The sequence below is a fragment of the Thamnophis elegans genome, chromosome 4 (genome assembly GCF_009769535.1).
Source record: "Thamnophis elegans isolate rThaEle1 chromosome 4, rThaEle1.pri, whole genome shotgun sequence".
NCBI classification, from domain to species: Eukaryota; Metazoa; Chordata; class Lepidosauria; order Squamata; family Colubridae; genus Thamnophis; species Thamnophis elegans.
Genome location: NC_045544.1, coordinates 59,337,536 through 59,361,687, shown reverse-complemented (window position 1 = coordinate 59,361,687; position 24,152 = coordinate 59,337,536). Strand labels below are relative to the sequence as shown.

At 42.0% G+C, this 24,152-nt stretch overlaps 1 protein-coding gene across 4 annotated transcripts in view; it reads right to left on the bottom strand.

Moving 5' to 3' along the window:
* MAP3K4 (mitogen-activated protein kinase kinase kinase 4) overlaps nucleotides 1-24,152 on the bottom strand; it is a 108,442-nt gene that overhangs the window by 65,355 nt on the left and 18,935 nt on the right. For 2 of the 4 annotated variants that reach the window (XM_032215926.1, XM_032215927.1), the window contains exon 1: nucleotides 11,036-13,942. The exons of the other annotated variants lie outside the window; for them this stretch is intronic. In XM_032215926.1, the coding sequence (XP_032071817.1) occupies nucleotides 11,036-11,109 (74 nt within the window). In that variant the 5' untranslated portion in view covers nucleotides 11,110-13,942. Of the gene's footprint in view, nucleotides 1-11,035; nucleotides 13,943-24,152 lie in introns of those variants that run through there. 4 annotated transcript variants of the gene reach the window in all.

Sequence of the window (24,152 nt, the reverse complement as noted above, 5' to 3'; positions counted from 1 at the left end):
ATGGCCCCTGTATAACTTGTGTACTTCAACTCCCAGAATTCCTGAGCCAGCAGGTGTTGAAGTCCACAAGTCATACAAGGGCCATAATTCCCCACCCTTGCCCTGCCTAAACCAATGTTGCTAGGGGATTTCCAGCTGCCTTCTTGGGCAACTTGAAATTTCATGGCTACCATGATAAGTCTCGTGTCACAAGCCTCTGCAAGGAGGGAAGACCTGTTTGATTGGTCTGCCTCAGGTACCTAATGAACCTCTTTGGTCTTCATAGGGTGCTGGAAAATTTTTCAGGAGCATGATTGGCAGTTCTGCTAAGCTTGAAATAATAAGGAAGCAAGATACCCAAGTAGCCTCTCCTCTTTATCCAATCTGCAGTTGTTCCTTGATTTATTTGAATAATACAAAAAGGTTGTCAAAAGAGACATCTAGGGTGCTCTTGGCCAAAAATGAACAGCAAATCTGAGTCTGACTGAACACGGTATGACCTCTCTTCTCTGGAACAGGAGGCCCTGGTCATCTCCTGTTTGGATTACTTCAATGGAACTGCAAGGGACTACTTTAAATACCACTTTAGTGATTCCAAATGCTCTAGAATGCATCAGCTCAAGCAGTTGTAAGCACTAAACAATCTGGCCATGAAACACCTCTGCTTGAAGAGCTGAAGTGGTTGCATGTTTGCTAGTTAAATGTAAGGTGCTGGTTCTCACTTTTAAAAGCTTTTATGGTTTGGGACCAGTGGTGGGATACAACGTACTGGTGCCTGCTGGGAACACTAGGTACCGTTCCGGTACAGCTCTCTGGGGCACCCACCCCACCCACCTTACCTGTATTTGAGCCGATCGGGGCTTCCGTGCTCAGAGCGTACGGCGCCTGTGCAATGCTGCGCCGAGCAGCTGGAGCATTGTGGGCATTAAGTACACAAGCGCGCGCTGCGCACATGCATGTGGCTGACGCCTGGCCCCACTGCACCATACCGGTTGCAACGGGATCCAGAACCCACCACTGTTTGGGACTTGGGTATGTATTAGATAGGGAGTTGGTACTTACCTGATACGGCTTTTCTCATAGTGGGAGAGGAGTATCCAAGATGGGTTGACCTTGTCCTCTCATTGATTGGGCTGAGTCAGATAAGCTCTTTGGGCCACACCCTGGTCACCAGATACCACTCAGTTAACGGGGAAGAACTTTATCTGACTAGCTGTGACTTTGGGGGCTTGGAGCTGCAGCCTGCTTCTTTGAACCCCTTGGAGGAGACCTGCTTTCTCTTTGCCTTTGTCTGGCCTCTTCCTCTTCCCTTAGCAGCCTCTGTAGCAGTCTCTGTCCTGTTTAGCTGCTCCTCTGCTCCTCCAGTTGGGATGCTGGCTGCTGGGCTGGAAGCTTGAATCCTTCCGGCATCTTCTGTGCTGCTGGGCGCCGCCATCTTTGATCACGTGGTTCCAAAATGGCCACCGGCTCCAAATTCAAAAAGTTCATCTCCCTGGGAACACGTGGGAGCAGCTTGTGGCTTTGGGGCTGCCGCGTGGCTTCCGCTGCTGCTGGAGAGCTCTTCTCTTGCTTCCTCTGCTCTCTTCCGAGCTTTGTGAGTTCCTGCAGGCTGCTATCTCTCTCCGGCAGTTGCAGGCAGGTGCGGGCGCTCTTGATCCCCTGGAGGGGCGGAGCGCTCTGGTACCGGCTGAGCCTCTCCAATGTGACTTGTCAATGAGAAGACAAGGTCAACCTATTATATATTCAGGAATGAAGACAGAGGCTCATGTCCGGTAACTCTGTAACCAATTTATTATAACACAACTTGTAACATTAACAGGATACGACCAGGCAATGGTGCTGGTTGAACAATGTAACAAACAGAAGGATATTCTGTGTAGAGAGGCAGCGAAGCAGCTCCAGCTGGACCGGAGAGTTCGTCTGCTCTGGTGCTGAACAACTGACAGTTTGAAAGAGTCTGCCTTTTATAGTTCCGCAGACTCGCGCGCCTGACAGCCCGGCAACTGACAGGCGCGTCTGACGCCTGGCTGCTGCCGAACTGTCATTCGTAACAGCGAGGACTAACTTTAACTATACAACACAACCCATCCTGGATACTCCTCCCCTCACTATGGAGAATATTAACTTGCAGGGTTTTCTGTCAAACCATTTAAGAAATAGAAGACTCTTTCTAGACTCTATCTCGTAGCATCTAAATTTGAAATCTTGAATTTGGACCTATTTTTGGTCATTGCCCCTATCCTGCCGACATCAGACAGGCTCCAATTCTCCTGAATTTTCTCAAAACTCCCAAGAACTAGCTTTTCAACAAATCTTAGGTTCTGAGTTTTGTAGTTTTGTGTTCTGTTTCTCTTAAGAACAAATCCATACTTGCAAATCAGTATTCCGTGTTGGGATTTTACTGTTATAGGTATTTTAAAAGTTATTTAACTATTACTACGGTAATAGTAGATCTATATAAACCACTTATAGTCAGGTCTAACTAGAACTGCACATAAGCCAAGTAAATTATAAACAAATATTATTTATATCCTGATTTTCTATGTTACAATTCAAAGATGGTTTAAGATCATCTTTCTTTATTTATAATATTCATTAACTGAAAATTAGAAAATAAAAATGTGATACTTGAAAACAATGTGTAAAAAGTACTATGTCAATGAAGCTGAAGTTCTTACAAAACTCTCAACACCTATATCATACAAATCTGTTGTCACAGTAAAGCTTTTATATCTAAACAGTCCCTGATAATATTTAATATTATCAGTTAATATAATTGCCAGTGTTTTACATATGACATTATCCTGAATATATATTCTTATTGAACATGCTTGGATAAGATCTGTGCACACATTTTATTTATCATATCTATATCTTTCCTTTGAGTGCTTCTATGTGTGAAGTAGATTAGTGACCAATAATAATTTGTGATGAATAAACCCCATGATATTTGGTCATAGCAAAAGTGTTAAAACTGTCATCATTTCAGGTAAGTATAGCATGGACTAATAAGAAAAGTTAGAACATCTACTAAAAAGTACTTAAAAGAAATATTCTGAATTATGTAATGCTCAAACACCATTCTGTACTTAGTTCAAAATGTAAAGGCGATACTATTCTAGTTTAATATTTAAAATGTAAACCTAACTCTAATCCTCCCTGTACAGAGGGAAAATAATATGCTCTTAAAACTGTTCATCAACCAAGTACTAAACTCAGGTAAGCACTCACCCAGCAGAACAAGAAACAGGACACAAGGTGTTGCAGAAAGCCATATTTAACACTTCTATAAACATTTATGCAATCTAATTGTAGAACTGAATACACCTGGTGCAGACACAAGGTGCTAGCTTTAACAGTGAGTTCAGATATAAGGAAAAATACATTTATTTGAGCATCAGATGCCCCATTCTTTTTCCCCCCTGTGATCTTCTTGAGATGTATCCAGCCATATACATAAATGGTCAAAACAGGCTATCTTTGTCCTGCTGGCAGGTCCTGGATGAGAGACTTCCATATTTTTATTACTGTAACGTGTGCTAAGACACATCACTTTCTGACTTGAATAATTTGAAGAAGTGGGTGGAAATCATCCTAGCACTTGAGCTTTATGATCAGGACATCCAAAATATTTTGAGCATGCAAAACCAAACCACCAAGCCTCCTACACCCCCATTCCTTCTCTGGAGCATTAGGATGACAGCCATTTCTTTGGCTACTGTTTCAGAGAAGCAGTCCAGAAGGAATGAACAGAAACTGGATGAGTTGAATGTCTTATTTAAAGGGCTATTGCCAACACAGAACTCATTGTGTAAGGATATAAGCAACAATGACACTGAAGGCAAGGAGGAGGGGGATGCATTGAGTTATTTTAATAAAAACTTGAACTGTACAGCATTTGACAACCTCTAATTATATATATTTAAACATGTAAATTCTAAAGGTCAACTTCCAAAGCTATTAAAATTTTCAGTCTACTATTTAATGTACATAATACATTATGTTCCATCATTCTAATTTAAAAGGTTCCCCTTGCACATATGTGCTAGTTGTTCCCAGCTCTAGGGGGCGGTGCACATCTCCGTTTCAAAGCTGAAGAGCCAGCACTGTCTGAAGTTGTGGTCATGTGATCGGCATAACTAAATGCTGAAGGCGCATGGAACGCTGTTGCCTTCCCACCAAAGGTGGTTCCTATTTTTCTACTTGCATTTTTACATGCTTTCCAACTGCTAGGTTGGCAGAAGCTGGGACAAGTAATGGGAGCTCACTCCTCACCAGACATTCCAAATGTATACATATTAGAATATGGATATAATATTGAAGAGTTTATGTTAGAGAATGGTAGAAAATATTTCATTTGCTAACATCACATGTAAGTACTTTTTGGACAGTCAAGAAGAATGCTAGTAATTGTTTTGGAATATGAATATTAGTAAACTAAACTATAATTATACAAACATCCCAACTGTCATTAATGTCTTCTTGGAAAAACAATGTACAAACATAGTACAGAAAATACTCAACTTGTAAAGCAGATTATTAATACATATTTAAAATATCATTTTAAATACAGTTCTTTTAAATACTAGAACAATATCTTAGAGGGTCAGATCAAATGCCTATTCAGTTCAACACGTTGTTGCTAAACCACTCATATCCAAATCACACAACTAATAGAAAACATACAAAAGATAATTTATACAAAAAAAAAACCCACCACCCTTGAGTCCATTGCCATGGTTTTCATACACATAGCCTAGGTCCCCCCTCACCTAGATCAACTATTTGGCTTAAAGTGGAGTGGAATAGGGTTTGGTGGTGTAGATACTGAACAATTTAGATAAGTGCTGGTAATTAGATCTTTGCTATATTCTGTTTCTCTTGGGTTGGATATACCCCTTAGGCTTGGCAGTGGGAAGATGTGCAGATATTGCAGAAATGGTCATGAGAAGGAATGGCAAGAGACAGTGTTTAAGACCAGTACCGTATTCCAACCACCAATGCTCATCCTAAAGACCTTCAATTTGGGCGCTCTGAGCATCACTTGTTACTATTTAATGCCAGGCTACTATTCTTCATGTATGTATGTATGTATGTGTATATATGTATGTGTATATGTATATGTATGTGTGTGTGTGTGTGTATGTATGTATGTATGTGTATATATATATATGTGTATGTATGTATGTATGTATGTATGTATGTATGTATGTATATATGTTGTGTGTGTGTGTGTGTGTTTCAGCATCACTCTGGAACGTCTTGAGCCATTTTAACCAAACTTGGTAGACAGTTTTCTCTGGAAATAAACACTGTGGGGGGTAAGACAACCCTAACACCCCTCATGGGTGGGTGTGTTCTGTTAAGATACAACCTGTTGTGCCTTAAAATGGCTTCTACTGTACTACCATAAAATGGCTTCTACTGTATAGCAATGGAGTTGCCATGGTAACTGCTTTACAGTACTCCACAAGGGGGTTCCCTCTGATAAGGGGGAAAGTCCAACATTAGAAATTACGTTTGGTCAGGACATTCCCCCCTACAAATAAATACAGAAGCAATGCTGGGTTATCAGATAGTTCAGAATAAAGCCCACCTCTTTCACAACTTACATTGGTTTTGCATGTAGTCCTAGACCCTTATGATGTGGTGTGCCTCAGGGCTTGGATTTCTCTAGATTATCAGACCTTGTTCATAGCCAGTCATGCTCCAGTTACTTCCCATTTACATTATTGCAATGTGCTATACATGGGCTGTCCTTGCAGTCGATCTGGAAGTTACAATGGGTCAGAATGCTATGGTAAGCACACTTATGGGCAGGCACTCATGGTTCACTTATACTATGCTGCTGCTACATGAGCTACATGTACTTCCAGTTTCTTTCCAGCTACAATTCAAGGTGCTGCTTATCAGCTTTAAAAGCCTGAATGACACAGGGCCAAACTATTTGCAGGACTGCCTCTCCCTGAGAGTATCTGCTCATTTACCACATCAGATGGGATAGAAACACTCTAGGTTCATTACCTTAAATGACATCTGGTAGGAAGTATATCTCCTCTAGAGCAGCCTCAGTTCTGTAGAAGATTTTCCACACTAAGTTCCTGCAGGCAGCCTACCCTCCTAGCCTTCCAGAAAGCTTGAAGAGCAGGCTCACTCTTCCCCAATCATAGGGTTAGGGTGAGCATAGCTTCCAGTCAATTTAAATGCTTTTGTATGGAGGATAATTTGTTTTCAGAGCGCCAGGAACTTTTGATACTGGTTCTATTGTCTTTTGTATTGCTGTTTTTGTAAGAAACCCAGACTTATAATACATAAGATAGGTCACAATATAAACCAAATAAATAAATAAATAAATAAATAAATAAATAAATAAATAAATAAATAAAGTAATTAAAGGAAAATTCAAAAGTTTGTCCATAATTTGTGCCAGTATTATCCACCATGAAAACAAACTGCCTTGTATGCAGGATGATCAGCATTTCACTACAGATTTTTTTTGTATTATATATAAGTCTAAACACCCATACATTTACATTCTCAATTTGTAGTTACACAAGCATCAATTATAGTTTCATGATTTATCAGGCTCCAAATGTTTGGGAACTAAGCCAGCTGAGAAACATGAAATTGGTTTCCAAGACTAGCCTTTCTCATCTGCGAAATAATCATTGAGTAACTGCTAGGAAGTTTCTAAGCAATAGCATCTTGATCTCTTACCAACCAGCTTCTCTGAAAAAGTAAGCACTGTTGCACAAATCTTTTGTGGACCAGGTGCACTAATATTAGAACCCTGAATCACCCTATCCAACTGATGTATAATAGTCATGGACAAAGAACATTTCTTCACACAACAACTGCATGATTAATCTATGGAAATTACTGGCACAATAAGTATGTCATAAGCTGAATTTAGTTCACAGAGGTTTATCAATAGTTCCTGGCAATGATAATTGTGGCAAATCCATATTGTGAGACAATATGTCAGTAAACATTAATTGTTGAATTTTGTCCTGCTGCCCTCATGTTCTCTTATGGGCTTTTCACAAGCTTATGGGTTTCTCAGAAGAACTTGCCTGATCTACAATGAAAATAAGAATCCTTTGATTGGTTTAGCAAAAGTCTGCAAAGTGATTCAATACTATATAGATTTTTATATGAAAATACTGTCCTACTTCACTCACCTCACTAAAGTTGGGATTCTCTGTGCTAGTAACTAAGAGTATTTCAGTGAAATTTGTTTCTGAAGCACAATATGCAAGATTGCACTATCTAATAGGGCTGTGTAATGCTTCAGCATGTGCAGAATCATGACCATAGCACTCTTTTGTGACTCACTGAAATAGTCTGTCTACAGGATTGTGGTACTGCTGTGAAATGCTTGAAACAGAGAAGTTTCCTTTAACAAGGTGCAGCCAGGTGCTGTATTTGTACTCACAAGCACTCTAAAGTGCCCCTTCCAAAGCAAAACCCAAGCAAAATAAACAATGCCACAGCTGCTGAATATTAGGTCTGAAACCATACAGCTATTTCTCTTCTACCTATTTTTAATTCCAATTCTGTGATTAATAAAAATAAAAGCACAATCATAAAATAAGGATATGCAAATTCCTGTGCTTGGGGTGAGGGTTAATTAAAACATGATAAGAGTTAAGACAAAAAAGGTGAATGGAACAAGGGTAATAAGTTAATACAATTTAATTTCTATTCAAATGGAATGAAATTAAATTATCTGATTACAGTTAACATTTGTCATTCCTTATGTAGCTGATTGTTTTTACAATCATAATAGAGATTACAATTTGCAGAGAACTGGGGGAGAGGTTCAGGGAATCTCCACATATGGATTTATTGGACTGCATGCAGTGCTGGGCATACATTACGCATTCTTTCTCATAGGTTTGTGAAACTTTGGCACAACAAAATTTCCTTCCCTCATAAGAAGATAGGCTTGAAAACAACCTGACATATTATTCTCAACAGTTTAAATATTTGCATCTCTTTCAATCACTCAACAACATCAGAAATTTCAGCAGCAACAGGCTAAGTAGATCCAATCTATCAGAAAAAAATGCTTCCTTTTCATCACTTGATAAAGGAGGACACCAACACTGAGCTAGCATTAAACTGATTGGTTCACACACTGCCTAACTCCAAATGACTTTATGTGGTTTGTAAACATTAAAAGGCAATGCAACAATCAAACAAAAAGCACACAAGCTATGTGAATCAAGAAAAAAAAACAGTTCCTCAAACAAAATCCTTCTTCCAAAGTCTGGGAAAACAGCCAGGTTTTTAAAGATCTCTTGAACATAATCAAGGTGGAATTCAGGTAAATTGGAGGGGAGGACATTGCAGTTCCAGAGGGCAGATGCTTTGATAGAAAAAGAATGTTTCCTGGGTCCCGATAAATGTTTACTATTTAATCAGTAAAGGGATAATGTAAGGTAAGAAGTCTCTTACCCTCTGGTGCAAGAGACTTCTCCCCACACCCATTCCACTTGGACAGTTCAGAAGCATACTGAGATTGATAGTATCAAAAACCACTGAGAAAGCAGAGAGTCAGGAAAGATGCATCATCCTCATCCCAGCTCAAACAAAGAATGTTAGCAAATAGGACTGATGCTGTGTTTGTAAAATATGCTAATCTGAAACCCAACTGAAATGGGTTCAGATAATCTATTTCCTTCAAACTCCTGTGCATGTTGCATGCTCAGTCACCTTCACAATAACTAAGGGAAGGTTGGACACATGGATGAAAATTGTCCAAAATTGAGTGCAGCAATGGCTTCTTGATAAAGAGGTACACAGATAAGCCATACATACAAGGGGTTCATCTTTCTTTCTTTCCTCAAAATGTAACTACTTATTTTAGAATCCATCCTGTACTGACAGTGTACAATGCTGGATTCTTAAAAGAAGGCATTTCCTGAGTACCTGTTGGTGAGAAGTAACATGAATCAACAGGATGTTATCCAAGTGAGAAAAATAATTGCTTGGGAATTACAAAGATTAATGTAGCACTTTAACAGTCAGCTGGAAGTCTGAAAATATCAGAGCCATGAAATAATTTTCATTCTCACTTCCCAAGACCAATTCCGACTAATGTACATTAGTTATGCAATGCAGTACAGTACAGTGCAAAGAAATGATTACATGAAGCTCACAATTAGATTCCAGAATCCATAATACATATCTTAATGTTACTGAAGTTCTGGTTTGTGATGTAACAAAAGGTTATCTTATCAATTTTTGGTAGAAATAACTGATTCTAAGATTAAATACTACAGACTCATGTTAATTTACCTAGCCAGTCATGGAAGTTCCCTCAGCTGCCCATGACAAGCCACTATTCCTATCCTTAATCATTACATATGTGGCTGTGCACAAAGTAAAATAAGAACTGGTTTATATTTTCTTCCGGAAAATCTGGAACTATAAAGAAAGATATAAACAACGAAGCACTGCACATTTTCAGGAAACACAGGGAATTCAGGTGAAATAGCCATTGGATAGCTATTTGTCTGGAACGGTATAGGGTTTCCTGCCTAGGCAGGGGGTTGAACTAGAAGACCTCCAAGGTCCCTTCCAACTCTGCTATTGTATTGTATTGTATTGTATTGTATTGTATTGAAATCAGTAAGCTGAATGGCAAACATATCCTTTCTATAGTGAAAGGTGTAAGAATCCTCTTTGCAAGAGCAAACATAGAAAACAGAAGAGCAGATTCACTTTCCATGGACCAAGCTTTTGAGACTAGATTTCTTTTCCAAATAATCACCAGTTAAACGCAGTTTGAAAGTCATTTTCTGAATACCTTTTAGACTGCATTTCCAACACCCTGCTTTAAAAAGAAGCAGGAAAATTGCATTTTTTTCAACTAATTCAGTTTTATGTATTCTTTTTTTCCTGCCTGTTGAAACTTAGTGGGGGAATCAACTAGTTATTGGCACTTGAAATCAGAACTGTACTTGACAGAAAATCCAAAATATCATTCTACTACTGCAATATTTAGTGAAAATTGCATTAGAGGCATATGAACAAAAGATATGAATAGCGGGAAATTAGTTAACCTGTTGAATAATAGAGATCAAATAAATTCATAAAAATTAGAATATAAACTTATTTACAAACCACAATACTAGATCTGATTAACAAATTTAGTACATTTGACTTTTTGTAACATAAGCATCCAATTTATTGCATCAATGAAATGAATTTCAAAATAACGAAGACCTTTTTCCTCTTTGTCCAAATGTTCACATCTGAATCTATTTCCTCAGTAGCATTTAGGGCTGAAGAATTCATTTAAATGCATTTATGCAATCTATACTGCAACACACATTTCATATTTTTAAAGGAAACCTACACCCCCTTCCCTTGGTGTAATTATCCCTGTTGCAGCACGCCGGCAACAACCACTAGAAAATATATTGGCTTCAGAATTTTCCCTTGTAAAGAAAAAAATAGAGGAGAGATTGAGGGATTTTCATGCTAAAAGCACAAGAACTACACCCTTGATCTGTTGCATGCTGCCTTTAGACTATGACCCACTGAACTTCTGAATAAGCTCATACAGGATGGGACTGTGGCATGTTGAAATGTTATTTACCGTATGAACAATGCAAAAACGAGCCTGAAAAAGATCTTCCGGGGGAGGTAAAAAGTACTGGTTTCAATGCATTTCAATGCATACAGCCAACATTCGTTGCAAGAGGGTAATAAGTAACTGCCTATTTTGGAATTCCTGTTCTGCAAAGGCAAAAATAAGACTTTACGTTCTACAAAAACCGACTCACAGCAACCCTCTTGGCTGAACGCAGAGCAATGGTAACAGGGTGCTTTGGGGTTGGCAAAAGGGCTAGTCTACTCTACCAAAAAAGAGCATCTAAAAAAGCAACCCCTCTTGCAGAAACAGCAAGGCAGGCGGAAGCCACAGAAAGAAAGTTACTGAAAAGGCAGGCGAGGCAGCTGTAGGAAAGGGAGGAGGGGGAAAAACCCGAGCAACTTTCTCTCTTGCTAATGCATTAATTTTTTGGCAGTCCCGTCCGAATCTGACCTGCTTGCCGAGCAGCTGCACTCCGGCTTTGGCTCCTCCATGGCTCTGACGGAGGCGGCGGCGGCGTCTTTCATGCGTGCACCAGGGCAGGCATGGCAACCCGCAGGAGCTCTTCCGCAGCCCGGCCAGGCGACCAGAGCGAAGGAGCGCGGGGGGGCAACTGACCGACAAAAAGAGGCGATGTCACCCACTCGCTTGCTCACGACCCGGCTGCAGAGACCCAACTGCGCCGAGCTGGCTGTGCAGCCGCCATCTTGGAAAGAGGCTCCAAGAGGAGCGAAGCCGGGAGCATCGCTCGTACGGAGAGCGTCTAGGGACAAAGCCCTCCACAGGCGCTCTCATTCGCTCCTTGGAGCGGCAAGTGGAACGGGACGCCACCCGGAAGGAAGAGGAAGGGAACGTCCCATGCAGGAGTGGAGACGAGGCGGCGCGCGTCTAGGAGGAGGAGGAGGAGGACCGGACCTCTCTTCTCCGCTCGGAATTCCTTCCTTTTGCAAATCCCGGATTGCAGCTCCGCCGTGCGCAATGCCTATCGAAGGATTGCTGTTGCAGCCGCGTGCTGCTTGGTGGCTGGGCTCCTGTCCGGGAGGCTTTCCTTATCTCAGGGATAAGGAGAGCCAGGTAAGGCTAAAAGTAGAATAAGTGGCATAGACAGGAGACGGGGATTTTAATTATTCATTTATTGGAGGACAGCAGTGGGGAAGAAAAAATCAGGTAAGCGTCATATCCTTAGAAATCAATGCTTGCCTCATTTACTCGGAGGCAGCGTCACTGACCTCAGCAAGGCTTACTCATTGATCCCGCTGGATAGTTACCTGCTTGGACGCAGTGGGGTTTTCTTTTTAGTGTAAACACGAAAAACGCCGCTCAATATTACGTAATTTATGTCTTATGATTTATCCCATTCGATTATGGGATCTAAACTACCATCAAACATCCCATGTTTGATGTTTCAAAAAATAAATGCACATTTAAGCCTTTTTTTTATACTGCACAAGTATAAACTTTATATTCAACAAGCAAACAATCCCTAATTATCTCTTGTGATCATGAAAATTTGTCCTGTTACTACAGGAACTATTGCACTTTCCCAACCTGATATCCTTCGAATGTATTGGAACCCAGTCTTGGCCCTGATTTTAAAAAATCGTATTGCAGACGCTAAATTTAACCAGACTGAGAAAAAGTAAAGTGCATATATAGTCCAACAGGGATTAAAAATCTATGTACAGTAACACACAAAGTATTGGCCTCAAGATTTAGATAAATGAAATCATGCAATCTTTGGAATGAGCATACAATGAGGTTTTTTATCCTTGCTTTTTTCAAAAGCCTTTTTGTGTAAACAGAAGTGTAAACTATAAACAGAAGTGCAGTGCATATATGATTAACACCTTTGATATAATGATGAAATGGGAGATTTTTGTTTTTATGCAAAGGAATACCTCTTAATGTTACTAATGCATTCTTTTTAAAAGACTTTTTATTCCACCGCTATTTTTATATTTTAAGTCAAGGTAGGGAAAGGCTGTGTCCGTTTTATTTCATAACTGCAATCTTATGAGGTAGGCTGGACACAGATAGTATGATTGGCCAAAAGTTACCCAATGAGTACCTGTAACTGTAACTGAGAACCTGAGTCTCTATTTCTAATCCCAAGTGCCAAAACACTACACTACAATAAATTGGCTCTCCAATAGGATCCAATCAAATGCCTTTTTCCTTGTATTTCCTTTGCCTTGTATTCATCTCACCTTTAAGGATATTGCCTTGTACTCTCAATTTCTACAAGTGGGCTTTTTAAAAAAAACAAAAAAAAAACCTTACTGTATCTACGGCATGTTTCTATCAGTTGAGATTGAAATTTGGTTTAATGTGAAATCCATTAAGTAGATCATAATGATCTTTCTAATGAAAAAAGTGTCCCTTTTTATAAGCAGTAGAAAAAAGTAATTCACAAACCTTTTGTAAAAGAAGCATGACTGCCTCTTTATTTACATCAATGCAATTATTAATTTTATTACTTTCATTTTACATTACTAAAGTCAAACTAATGGAAACTTTCAGTCTTTCATCCTTATTGCACAGCAAGGATTGAATGTTCATATAAATATAAATAAACCTGAAACAAACAAACAAAATATAGGTGTACACTTTCTGTCTAAGCTTATACAAATCTACTACTATAATCAGATTCTCAAATATATTATTTGCAAGAAGGATTGGGGAGAATAAGAGCAACTTTAGCCAGCATCCCTGCAAAATTATGTCTGTTCATGTTGGCTATACTGAATTACATAACATTATTAGTGTATACAGCATATAAAGACATCATTTATTTTAACCATAATTTGTTGAACAAGACAATAGCTTAGTTCATAACTACTAAGCCATTAACCAAACTATATGCTTAGCTATAACTGTCCAAGCCACATTATGGCTTACTAAAATCCATTGGTATAAGGAGCTTCCTGTTTTCCTGAAGGGTAGCTGCAGACATTTCAAAAGGCAGGGAAAGAAGTTCCTATTGTAGTAACTCATTATAATTATTATTTTTGTATAAACCACTGTGAATACCCTACCAGGGTAATGGCTCATTAAACAAATTATTAGATCAGAAGCTTTTTCCAGTTCATGCTAAAATCAAAGGATTAAGATTTATTATCACTTCCAGAAGGTGCTCTGTCTTGGAGAGGAAATGCCAAATACCCATAGGTAAGTTACTCTAAAACAAAGGAAGTTCAGCTGAGGACAAGATGAAAGTGAAAGGTGGATACAAAGTTGTAAAACTAAAAAGACTCTAAAGACCGAAGTTATTCTTTGCTAGTAAAACCATTGATCAGAAGTTTTATCCAGGGATTGGCTGATGATATGCCTGCTTTCTGCCAGGGTTCAAACACTGTATCAGCCACTAACTTTTCATGCCTTCCTAAAGTGTCATTATGAAATAGTTGTGTAGTGAGCTTCAATGTACTTCTCTGTGCCAGCAGTTAATTATTAAATAAAGTGTAATGTTGTTATAGGTCAACACATAGTTATTTTGGAAAAAATCTATGTCGTGTGTTATTCTGGCAGTTTGGTATCTAAAAACAAATCAGCAAACAATTACTCCTGTACGCAAACATATTAAAGCAGTGCTGATATTTTAAAAGCCATCAAACATTCTTAGAAAGAACTACAGGGTTAGACAAATGAGCAAAATGGGTGTGTGTAAATTGAATTTAGGGAAAATAAATGGTAGTTGGGTTATTCAAAAAGCTTAAAGATAAACATGGATTTCAACTAAGCGAACCATTATTTATGACTAATATTCTAGTCACTACAGCAATTCACAGATTATTCTATTTCACTTTAATGAATTTTTTTAGAAGAATATCCTGTCTTTCTGTCGTAAGCTCAAGGTAGTATAAGTACTCTTCCTCCTTTTAATTTTCCCCACAGCAACAATCCTGGATGCAAAGTGACTGACCAAAATCACTTGAGGTAGAAAGCTCTACTGAAGCAATGCAAAAAGGGGTGGAACATCTACTCACTGCTTTCAGAAGTACAAAAATACCTTAGAAAAAAGCAAAAGGGTGGTTCTGGGGAATCCCCAAAAGATCAACAGTAGTGATTAAACCTGATGAATCAGGTTTCAACATAACATGCCAATTGTTATTAGGAGAACAGAAAAGAGATAATGGACATGCTCTTTAATTTGCATGCAGACCGGTTGCCCTTTTATTTCTAAAATTCTCATCTTTTTTAACATTAAATTTAAGAGTAGATATTCCTATATTTGAATTTGGTGTAGTGGTTAAGGCATCAGACTAGAATCTGGGAGACTCTGATTCTAGTTTTGCCTTAGGCACTAAGCCAGCTAGGTGATTGTGCCAATCACTTTCTCTCAGTCTTAGGAAGAAGGAAATAGCAAACTATTTCTGAAAAATCTAACCAAGAAAACTGCAGGGATTTCTCTCGAAAATCTTAGAGAATTGGAGATAATTGAATACAGGTAGTGCTTGACTCTGGCCAGAGCCAAAGACATCAAAAATACAGTCCTCAACTTAAAACAGTTCATTTAGTGACCGTTCAAAGTTACGGCGACACTGAAAAAAGTGACTTATGACCATTTTTCACACGACCATTGCAGCATCCCCATGGTCACATGACCAAAATTCAAATGCTTGGCAACCAACTCATATTTATGACTGCTGTAGTGTCCTTGGGTCAGGTGATCACCTTCTGACAAGCAGTCAATGGGGAAGCCAATTTCACTTAATGATATTACTAACTTAACTGAAATGATTCACTTAACAACTGTGGCAGGAAAGGTCATAAAATAGGGCAACGTTCACTTAACAAATGTTTCACTTAGGAAGAGAAATTGAGAACTACCTGAAGAAGGAAAAAAAAAATCCTGCTTTTGGTCTCATCCATTCTGCCACCATTCTGAGAAACAGTTTTAACCCCCAGTCCCCACAGCTGGCCTGAAAAACAGATGGGACAATCAATGCAGCCTCCAGCTGCCTAAGACACTTCAAAGAAATGGCTGTCACGGTTCCAAGCTCTGAGCCTCACCGAAATTAGGAGGCCACACAGCAAGCAGAGTCACACCCCTTTATTCCGGCACAGAATCTCAGCATGAAGTGAGTCTTAAGTCAGTGCTATGAGCGTCTGCCATCCAGACGCCGGAACTTTCCACCCCTCTCAGATGTTCTGGAACACCACCGGCAATCACCTTTCATGTCTTCAGCATTCACGCCTTAGCCGTCGCTGCTTCAATGTCTCTTGTTGGATTCGGGTCCCATTGCTCCACCATGCACCCTCTCCCGTGAGTCCCTCCCCACCATCCCTTTCATGACAGGCCCCCTCAAGTGACAGGGCTTCCCCCCCCCCTTCCCCATGTGTGGCAACCTGGAAAGGGCACACAGGCACTCTCAGCCACCTCCATATTGGAGGTTGACAATGGCATTGAACCATTTCACAGTATTTTGTTTGGCATTTAAAAGGTGTTTTGTCATCACGACTACTGCAATGTAGTCTAAGCACTATATATGTCTGCTTAGAGTACAGTATTAAAATAGCGGAACAGAAAAACAATGTAACAGCGACTTAATCACTGGGGGCAGTAAGACAGTGTTTCCCACCAGTAGAAAACAGGTCCATCCTTAAACTCTGAAGAAATCAAAAGCGAGTTTCCTTGTCCTCCATGAGTTTTCTTCATCTTAAACTGTACCTCACAGTTGCCTGTGTAGCAGATACTATATTGGGAGACCTTATAGAAGTGGGACAGATCTAGGAATACCACAAACATCACATGCAGACTTGTGAAAGTACCCTTTGTTTTTTCAATTATCTCAACATGCATGTGTTGCACTAACAACCCTCTCTCAACAGAGGGGGAGGGATATGACACCCCCCCATCTCCTGTTTGCAACACAGTCCTTTCCACAGTTCCAAGAAGATTCCACACCCATTTGCACCATACAGGTAACCCTGAGGGCACAGATAAATCTTCAAGTTTTCCAGATGACCACAAGGAATATAAATCCTTTCATACTCCACCATTCAGTCAAGAACTGAAGAAGCTTCTTGGATGAGAAGTGAAATGTCTTCAAAGGAAAAAGCAAACAAAGTCCAGTTGCCTTTTCAAAAGCACTTTAGGGACAACCATGGCCTGGATATGAGAATCTCCATAGACACTAGTGACTGGTGTGTTGTTTTGTTGTGAGGTGCCAGCTCTTTCTTCAATTTTGGAAATAAATGTATTATTTCGACTTCTTGGTGGAATAGCAAGATAATACATCCAATGAATGTTTTGAAACAGTTCAAATGGCACTATTCTTTTTTTTAAAAAAATAAAAAGGCAAGTAAGCCCAAGGACCGACTATGCTGAGTGTCACACAATGTTCTCTGACCAGATAGCAACAGTTCACATTGGTTTTGATGGCAAGCCCTGTGTGTGTGTATGTAATCAGCAGGGACAGCTAATGAGTTGCCCTCAGGGTACCATTGGCCTCTGACTCTTCTAAAGTTCAGTCAGCATGGCAGCTAGGTTAAGAAGTATGGAAATTGCAGTACAGAAATATCTGGAATACCATAAACTGCCACCTCAATGTATTTATTTATTATTAAATAGATAACCCACTTTTCTGCTTTTCTGAACCCACCAAGCATTTTACAACAAAATGCGAACTGCAGAATATGATATAAAACCTAATACAATTAAAACAAATTTAGCTATCATTAAAATCATTTAGCAATATATGATGCTTAGTCACTTCCCATTTGGCCTTCAGCAATGGACTCTACGTGGGAATGACCTAAAAAACATTCAGAAGCTTCTTCAGCAGAATGCAGTGGCATATGCACCATTGGTCAAGGTTCACCCATGTGATACCACTATCCAGCTGCCCTGGCTTCCAGTAGCCTTCCAGGTACAATTCTATGTGCTTGTTATTATTCACATGGCACATAGCCAGGTTACCTCCTCTTTTCAATACAGGTAGTCATCAAAGGCCACAATTGAGCCCAAATGTTCTGTTGTTAAGTGTGACAGTTAAGTGAATTTTTGTCTCATTTTATGAACTTTGTTGCTACGGTTGTTAAGTGGATCACTGCAGTTGTTAAGTTATTAAGTGAATCTGCTTCCCCATGGACTTTGCTTGTCCAGCCGCAAAAGATGTCCAACATGACCTCGGGACATTGCAGTCATCATAAAATATGAACCCGTTGCTAAGCATCTGAATTTTGATCACGTGACCATGAGAATGCTGCAACAGTCCTAAAGTGTGAAAACCAGTCATGGGTCACATTCTTCCTTGCCACTGTAACTTCAAGTTGTCACTACACGAATGGATGCAAGTCAAGGATTTACTCTTGTCCATCCTACCAGATCCAGCAAAATAGACATTCTGCACGTCCATTCTATAAAACAATATCATATACAAAGTAGTCCTCGATTTATGACCACTCAGTTATGACTTACCTAAAAAAGCAGACCTATGACCAGGATCCAAATTCTGACAGCCACACCCCCATCATAGTCACATGACCCCACTTCAGACATCAGCAACATGCCTACATTTATGGCTGGCTGCAGTGTCGTGTCCCCGTTCCTTCCCCCCACCCCCGGTCTCATGACTGTTTTTTACACTGGTCTCATTGAAAACCAGCACTTACTTCTGGTTTCCAGCAAAACTGCACTATGATAAACAATGGGTTTGTTTAAAGGCTACTGCATAGTCATAAAATCGTTTTACAATTGTTACGACTTAGTGAGTCGTACTATTTTTTTGCCATAGTTGCTAATCACTGCAGTTGTTATATGAATCCACATGGTCATTAATTAAATCCAGCTTCACCCACTGACCTTTGCTTGTTGGAAATATGCTGTGAAGGATCGCAAATAGAGATCTCGTGTCCAGGACTCTGCATCCATTGTAAATAAATAGTGGTTGCCAGTGCCTAAATTTTGATCATATGACTATGGGGATGTTACAACAGTCGAAAATGCAAGAATTGGTCATGTCACTTTTTTCAATGCTGTTATAACACTTACAAATGAATGGATGTAAGTCAAGGACAATCTGTATTGTTATTTTTAATGGTCCTTTCTATTTATTAATCACCTGCAGTTATTTGTTTAAGCTATTTTCCCTCCTTCCCTCCCTCTCTCTCTCAATGAATAAATACATCTTTCTTCAATTAGGATTTCTGCTGTAACACATTCTTTCTGAAAGCTTATTGTTGCCATATCTGCAAAATTTTAACTCTGAGCCTACATTAGGCACCAAGAAAAACCTTTGACAGAAAGGATATTTTTGTCTTAGCATCTTCACCTTACTCCATTTCAAATCCGGGTGCTATTAAGTCACTGCTATTCTGGGAGACTTTAAAACATAGTACCATAAGGTCAGAGAATTCTTGAGCTTCATTCTCTCTTCTGCCAGCTGAAGAATTTGCCTCTACTTCCTGTCTTGAAAAGCTATTATAAATTACAGTACATCTTGCCTTCTTATATAATAGCTGTTTCTAATTTTTATTGGCAGATAAAATCATGTAAACGTTATGCTATAAATATCAAAGATCTGATTCCAAAGCTTTGCTGACAAAACCTTAAACTTTTTAGGAGAGAGAGAGAGACAGAGAATAAGAAGCATGAATGAGTTGAGATAAAGGGGAAGGAAAAAAATAGCTGGTTCAAAGGATGGAGATAGGCACCATATTTTTCGGAGTATAAGATGCACCAAGATTTTGAAGAAGCAAATTTTTTAAAAAAGCTTTTGCACTCTGCAGACCTCCCAAAATAGGGCCCGTTTTTTCGCAAAAACAGACCCCTTTCCCCCACCAAATGGCATGAATAGCATTTAGGAGGCTTGTAGAGTGCTCCTGGAGGGTTGCCCCCCCCCAAATGAGCAAAAAGCCTGTTTTTTGTCAAAAGAATGGGGCATGAATAGCCTTTAGGAGGCTTATAGAGTGCTCCTGGGGGCTGGGCGGCAAAATTGAGCAAAAAATGATCTGTTTTTCACTAATTTCAGCCCTCCCCAGCCCCCAGGAGACTCTGGAAGCCTCCTAAAGGCTATGCACGGCCATTTTGGTGAAGGGGGCAGGGTTTTGGGAGGCAAAAATGCTGTATTCAGTGTATATGACGGATAAGTGTATAAGTATAGGTGCGTCCTATACTCCGAAAAATACAGTAGGTAGGTAAAATTCTGTTTATAACTAAATATTAACAGAATTCCTTTTCTGTTCTCTCCTTCCTTTAATTTATTTTGCTCACTTACTTTCCACACTTTTTTTGCATACTGTCACTTATTCCAGGAGAATTAATGTGGTAGTATGTATATATAACAAATATATCTATATCCTTGAGGGTAACATTCATAACAAAAGGACAAGACTTCAAGGTAGTTTGAGATGCCAAGTCATTTTTTTCCCCATACATGACTGTTGTATTCATGAAGCATATAGGGCGTTGGTACTTACCTGATAGGCCTCTTCTCATAGTGGGGGAGGAGTATCGATGATGGGTTGACCTTGTCCTCTTGTTGATTGGACTGAGTCAGATAAGCTCTTTAGGACACCCTGGTCACCAGATACTGCCCAGTTATCAGCGAAGAACTTTATCCGACTTGTGGTGCCATCCACTCCAGACTTTTATTTTAGTTTCAAACTTTTATTGATTCATACCTTCAACGTAACAGTTTAACAACCAACATAACACTTGCTACATCACCATGTCAGGGAGGGGTTGGATACTCCTCCCCCACTAGGAGAAGAGGCATATCAGGGAAGTACCAACGCCCTTTCTCCATAGTGAGTGGAGGAGTATCCAGGATGGGACGTACCAAAGCCTACATGTCCCTAGGGAGGGTTACACATGAAGAGAACATGGCCAATTATGCCTGGTGGGGCATGTCCCCCGCCTTGTGAACAACCTGTAACACCCTGCGTCCTAACGATGCTTCTGCCGAGGCAAAGGAGTCCAACTTGTAGTTCCTCACGAATGGTGAGGGGGACGAGCACGTGGCTGCCCTACAGATCTCAGTCAATGAAGCCTGTGTGGCCCAGGCTGTAGAAGTGGCTGTGCTTCATGTGGAGTGCACTGTGATAGGGCTGGATGTCTGCAGGACCTGAGCTTGGTAGGCCGTAGCAATGCAGGTCCGCAACTACCTGCCTATGGTGGTGGAAGTCACCTTGTTGTCCAGAGACCCCAGCTGGAAGGAGACAAACAGGGCTTTGGATTTCCTGTTCAGTTGGGTTCTTCTGAGGTAAATCCTCAGAGCTCTCCTTACATCCAAGGTGTGCCACTTTCTCTCCAACGGGCAAGAAGGGCCTGGACAGAAGTTGGGCAATATCAGTTCCTGTGAGCAGTGGAAGCAGGAACACACCTTGGGTATGAAGGAGGATCCAACCCTAACACCACTCTATCCCAGTGAAACATGCAAAGGTCCTCCCTGGTGGACAGTGCTTGCAATTCGGATATCCATCTGGCGGATGTGATGGCCACCAGAAACACCACCTTAAGAGTTAAAAACTTAAGTGACACTGTTCGTAATGGTTCAAACAGAGCGCCTGTCAGAGCGTCCAATACCTTGTGCAAGCCCCAGGAAGGGTACCTGTGTACCGTGGGCGGTTTGAGGTTGGAGGCCCCTTTGAGGAATCGCCTGACCATGGGCCCTGCCGCACAGAAGAACCGATGAGATGGCCGAGACCTGTCTCCTAATTGTATTGGGAGCTAACCCTCTGTCCAGGCCCGCCTGGAGAAAGTCCAGAACTTGTGGAACAGTGGCCCGCACTGGATCGTGCCCCCGGGAGTTGCACCATGTAGAGAAGGAACGCCAGGTTGCGCTGTAAATGTGCTCCATGGAGGGTCTGCAGGCGGCCTGGATAGTCTGTATTACTCTAGGGGAGAAGTGGTGTTCCCTCAGGATGCTCCGCTCAAACGCCAAACGGTCAACTGGAGCCACTGAGGGTCCAGGTGCTCCAGTGACCCCTGGCTGAGGGAGATCCTCTCCTGGGGGATCCTCCAGGGCCTGTCCACCGAGAGCGATTGGAGATCGGCAAACCACGGCCTCAGGGGCCAGCGAGGGGCAATCAGCACAACCTCTGCCCCCTCCCCAAGGATTTTATGTATGACCTTGGGAATCAGGGGCAAGGGTGGAAAGGCATAGAGGAGTCCCCGGGGCCATGGGCATTGGAAAGCGTCCATCCCCTCCGCCCCCCCGTGCCTGGAGTAGAACCTCGAGAGTTGGGTTTTGAGGGGAGTGGCAAATAAATCGACCTCCGGGCGACCAAAGAGCCCTGCCACCTCCTTGAAGATAGCTGGTTGCAACCTCCATTCCAAGTTGTCCACTTCAGCCCGGCTGAGCCAGTCGGCTCTGATGTTGTCCACCCCTGCTATATGTTCAGCCTTTAATGATAGCAGATTTCTTTCGGCCCACTGCCCCAGTCTTTTGGCCTCCCGCATAAGGGCCTTCGAATTGGTCCCCCACTGTCTGTTTAAGTGAGCCTTGGTAGTGATGTTGTCTGTGAGGACAAAGATGTGCCTGCCCCTGACAGAGCGATGGAATTGTAACAGGGCCAGGTGGACCGCCCTGAGTTCCAACCAGTTGATTTTGTGAGTCAATTCCGCCTGGCTCCATTGTCCTTGCGCCATCTGAGCCTGCAGATGGGCGCCCCACCTGAGCAGGCTGGCGTCCATAGTTACTGTCACCCGGTCTGGCGTTCTGAAGACTTCACCCTTGGTTATCGCCGGGGACGTCCACCTGCTCAGTGAGCAGGAGACTTCTGCTGGGAGAAGGACTTTGATCTGGGAACAGCTCATGTGCCTTCACTGGAAAGACAAAAGGAACCATTGGAGGTCTCTGGTGTGGAGGCGAGCCCAAGGGACAATGCCAGTGGCGGAGACCATGGTGCCCAGCAGTTTGGTCAGAGTCAATAAGGACACCCTATGCCCCCTGCCTACCTGAGCAGCTAGCTGTCTGAGAGAGAGAGCTGTCTTTCTGATGACAGAGAAACCTTGCCTGTCTCTGTATCTATCAGGGCTCCTAGGTGGACCAGACTAGTGGAGGGGTAAAAGTGGCTTTTGGCCAGATTTACCGAGAACCCGTGGTCTCTCAGGACTGTCATTGTGGTGTCTAGATCCTGTAGGGCACCCTTAAAAGAGGATGACTGCAACAACAGGTCATCTAAATAACATTGAATTCAAACCGGTAACTGCCTCAGGTACGCGGCCAGGACAGCCATTATCTTGGTGAAAACTTGGGGGAGGAAGACAACCCAAAAGGCAAGGCCCGGTATTGGAAGTGGTGCCCTAGGTAGCAGAACCTGAGTAATGGGTATGTGTCGGTAGGCCTCTGTGAGGTCTATAGAAGTGAGGAAGTCTCCCTGCCTAACCCCCTCCAAGATGGAGTGGAGTGAGTGCATTTTAAACCTCCTATAGCGAATGAAATGGTTCAGGCGTTTCAGGTCAAGAATCACCATCCAGCCACCCGAGGCCTTGGGGATTACAAAGAGGATAGAGTAATACCTCTGACCCTGCTGATCTAGAGGCACTGGTGTGATAGCCCTGATGTCCAACAGGTGATCAGCAATCTCTGGGTCGGGTTATTTGAGACCTGGATAAAGCTCGGGGGGCTGGAAAGGAAATCAAGTGAAAAGCCATGTCTAATGGTGTTCTGTAACCACTTATCAGAGGAGGATTGGTCCCAGCGGTCAGCAAAGTACGCCAAACGTCCCACAATGGGGGGTGAGGTAGATCTAGCTCTAGTTTTTGTGGAAGGAGTGCCCCCCCGCCGCCTCCTCCGCCCCCTCGAAAGGGCCGCTTCTGCTGCCTGCCTCTCTGCTCCCTGGAAGGAGGGCTCGAAGTCTTGTCCCCGGGAATAGGAACATCTGGGGTATGGAGCCGCCCTGAAGTTGCTCTTCTTCGGAGCGGTGGGAGCACCTTCTGCTTGTCCTTGTTCTCGACCAGTTAGGAGTCCAGAGCTGCTCCAAAAAGGGAGTCCCCCGTGAAGGGGGCTGATGCCGGGCGCCACTTGTGGTGTACGTCCGCCTGCCACTGTCGCAGCCACAGCAGCCTATGAGATGCTATGGATGAGGAGATCACCCTGGAGGCAAACCTGGCTGCGGTCAAGGTGGTGTCTGATGAAATTGGATGGATGCCACCAGTTTGTTGATGTCCTGGTGCACTTTGACATCAGTTATGGGAATTTGCTGCTGCAGCTCCTGTATCCAAAGCAGAGAAGACCAATTGAAGAAGGAGGCGGTGGTGGCTGCCTTCACCGCCCAGGCAGCCACTTGAAGGCTCCTTTGCAGGGTGAGGTCCGCCTTCTTGTCCTCCAGTTTCAGAGCATCCTCTGGTTCCCCTAGCATGTTGGTAGGGGTATGCAGAGCCATGACAGGTGCATTGATGGTGGGTTGCGACAGCACCTGAGCCATGTCCTGACCCACATTGAAGAAGGCCTTGTCCGTGGATGTGGGTCTCGCAGTGGGAGATGCCCATTGGCACTTGACCAGGTCAAGGAAGACCCTGGGAGTTGGTACCATGTCGGCCTCAATGGCCTGCTCATCGAAGATGGTTTCTGCTGAGAAGCCCTGGCGTTGAGGCGGTGCTTCTGCTGCTCTGTTACCG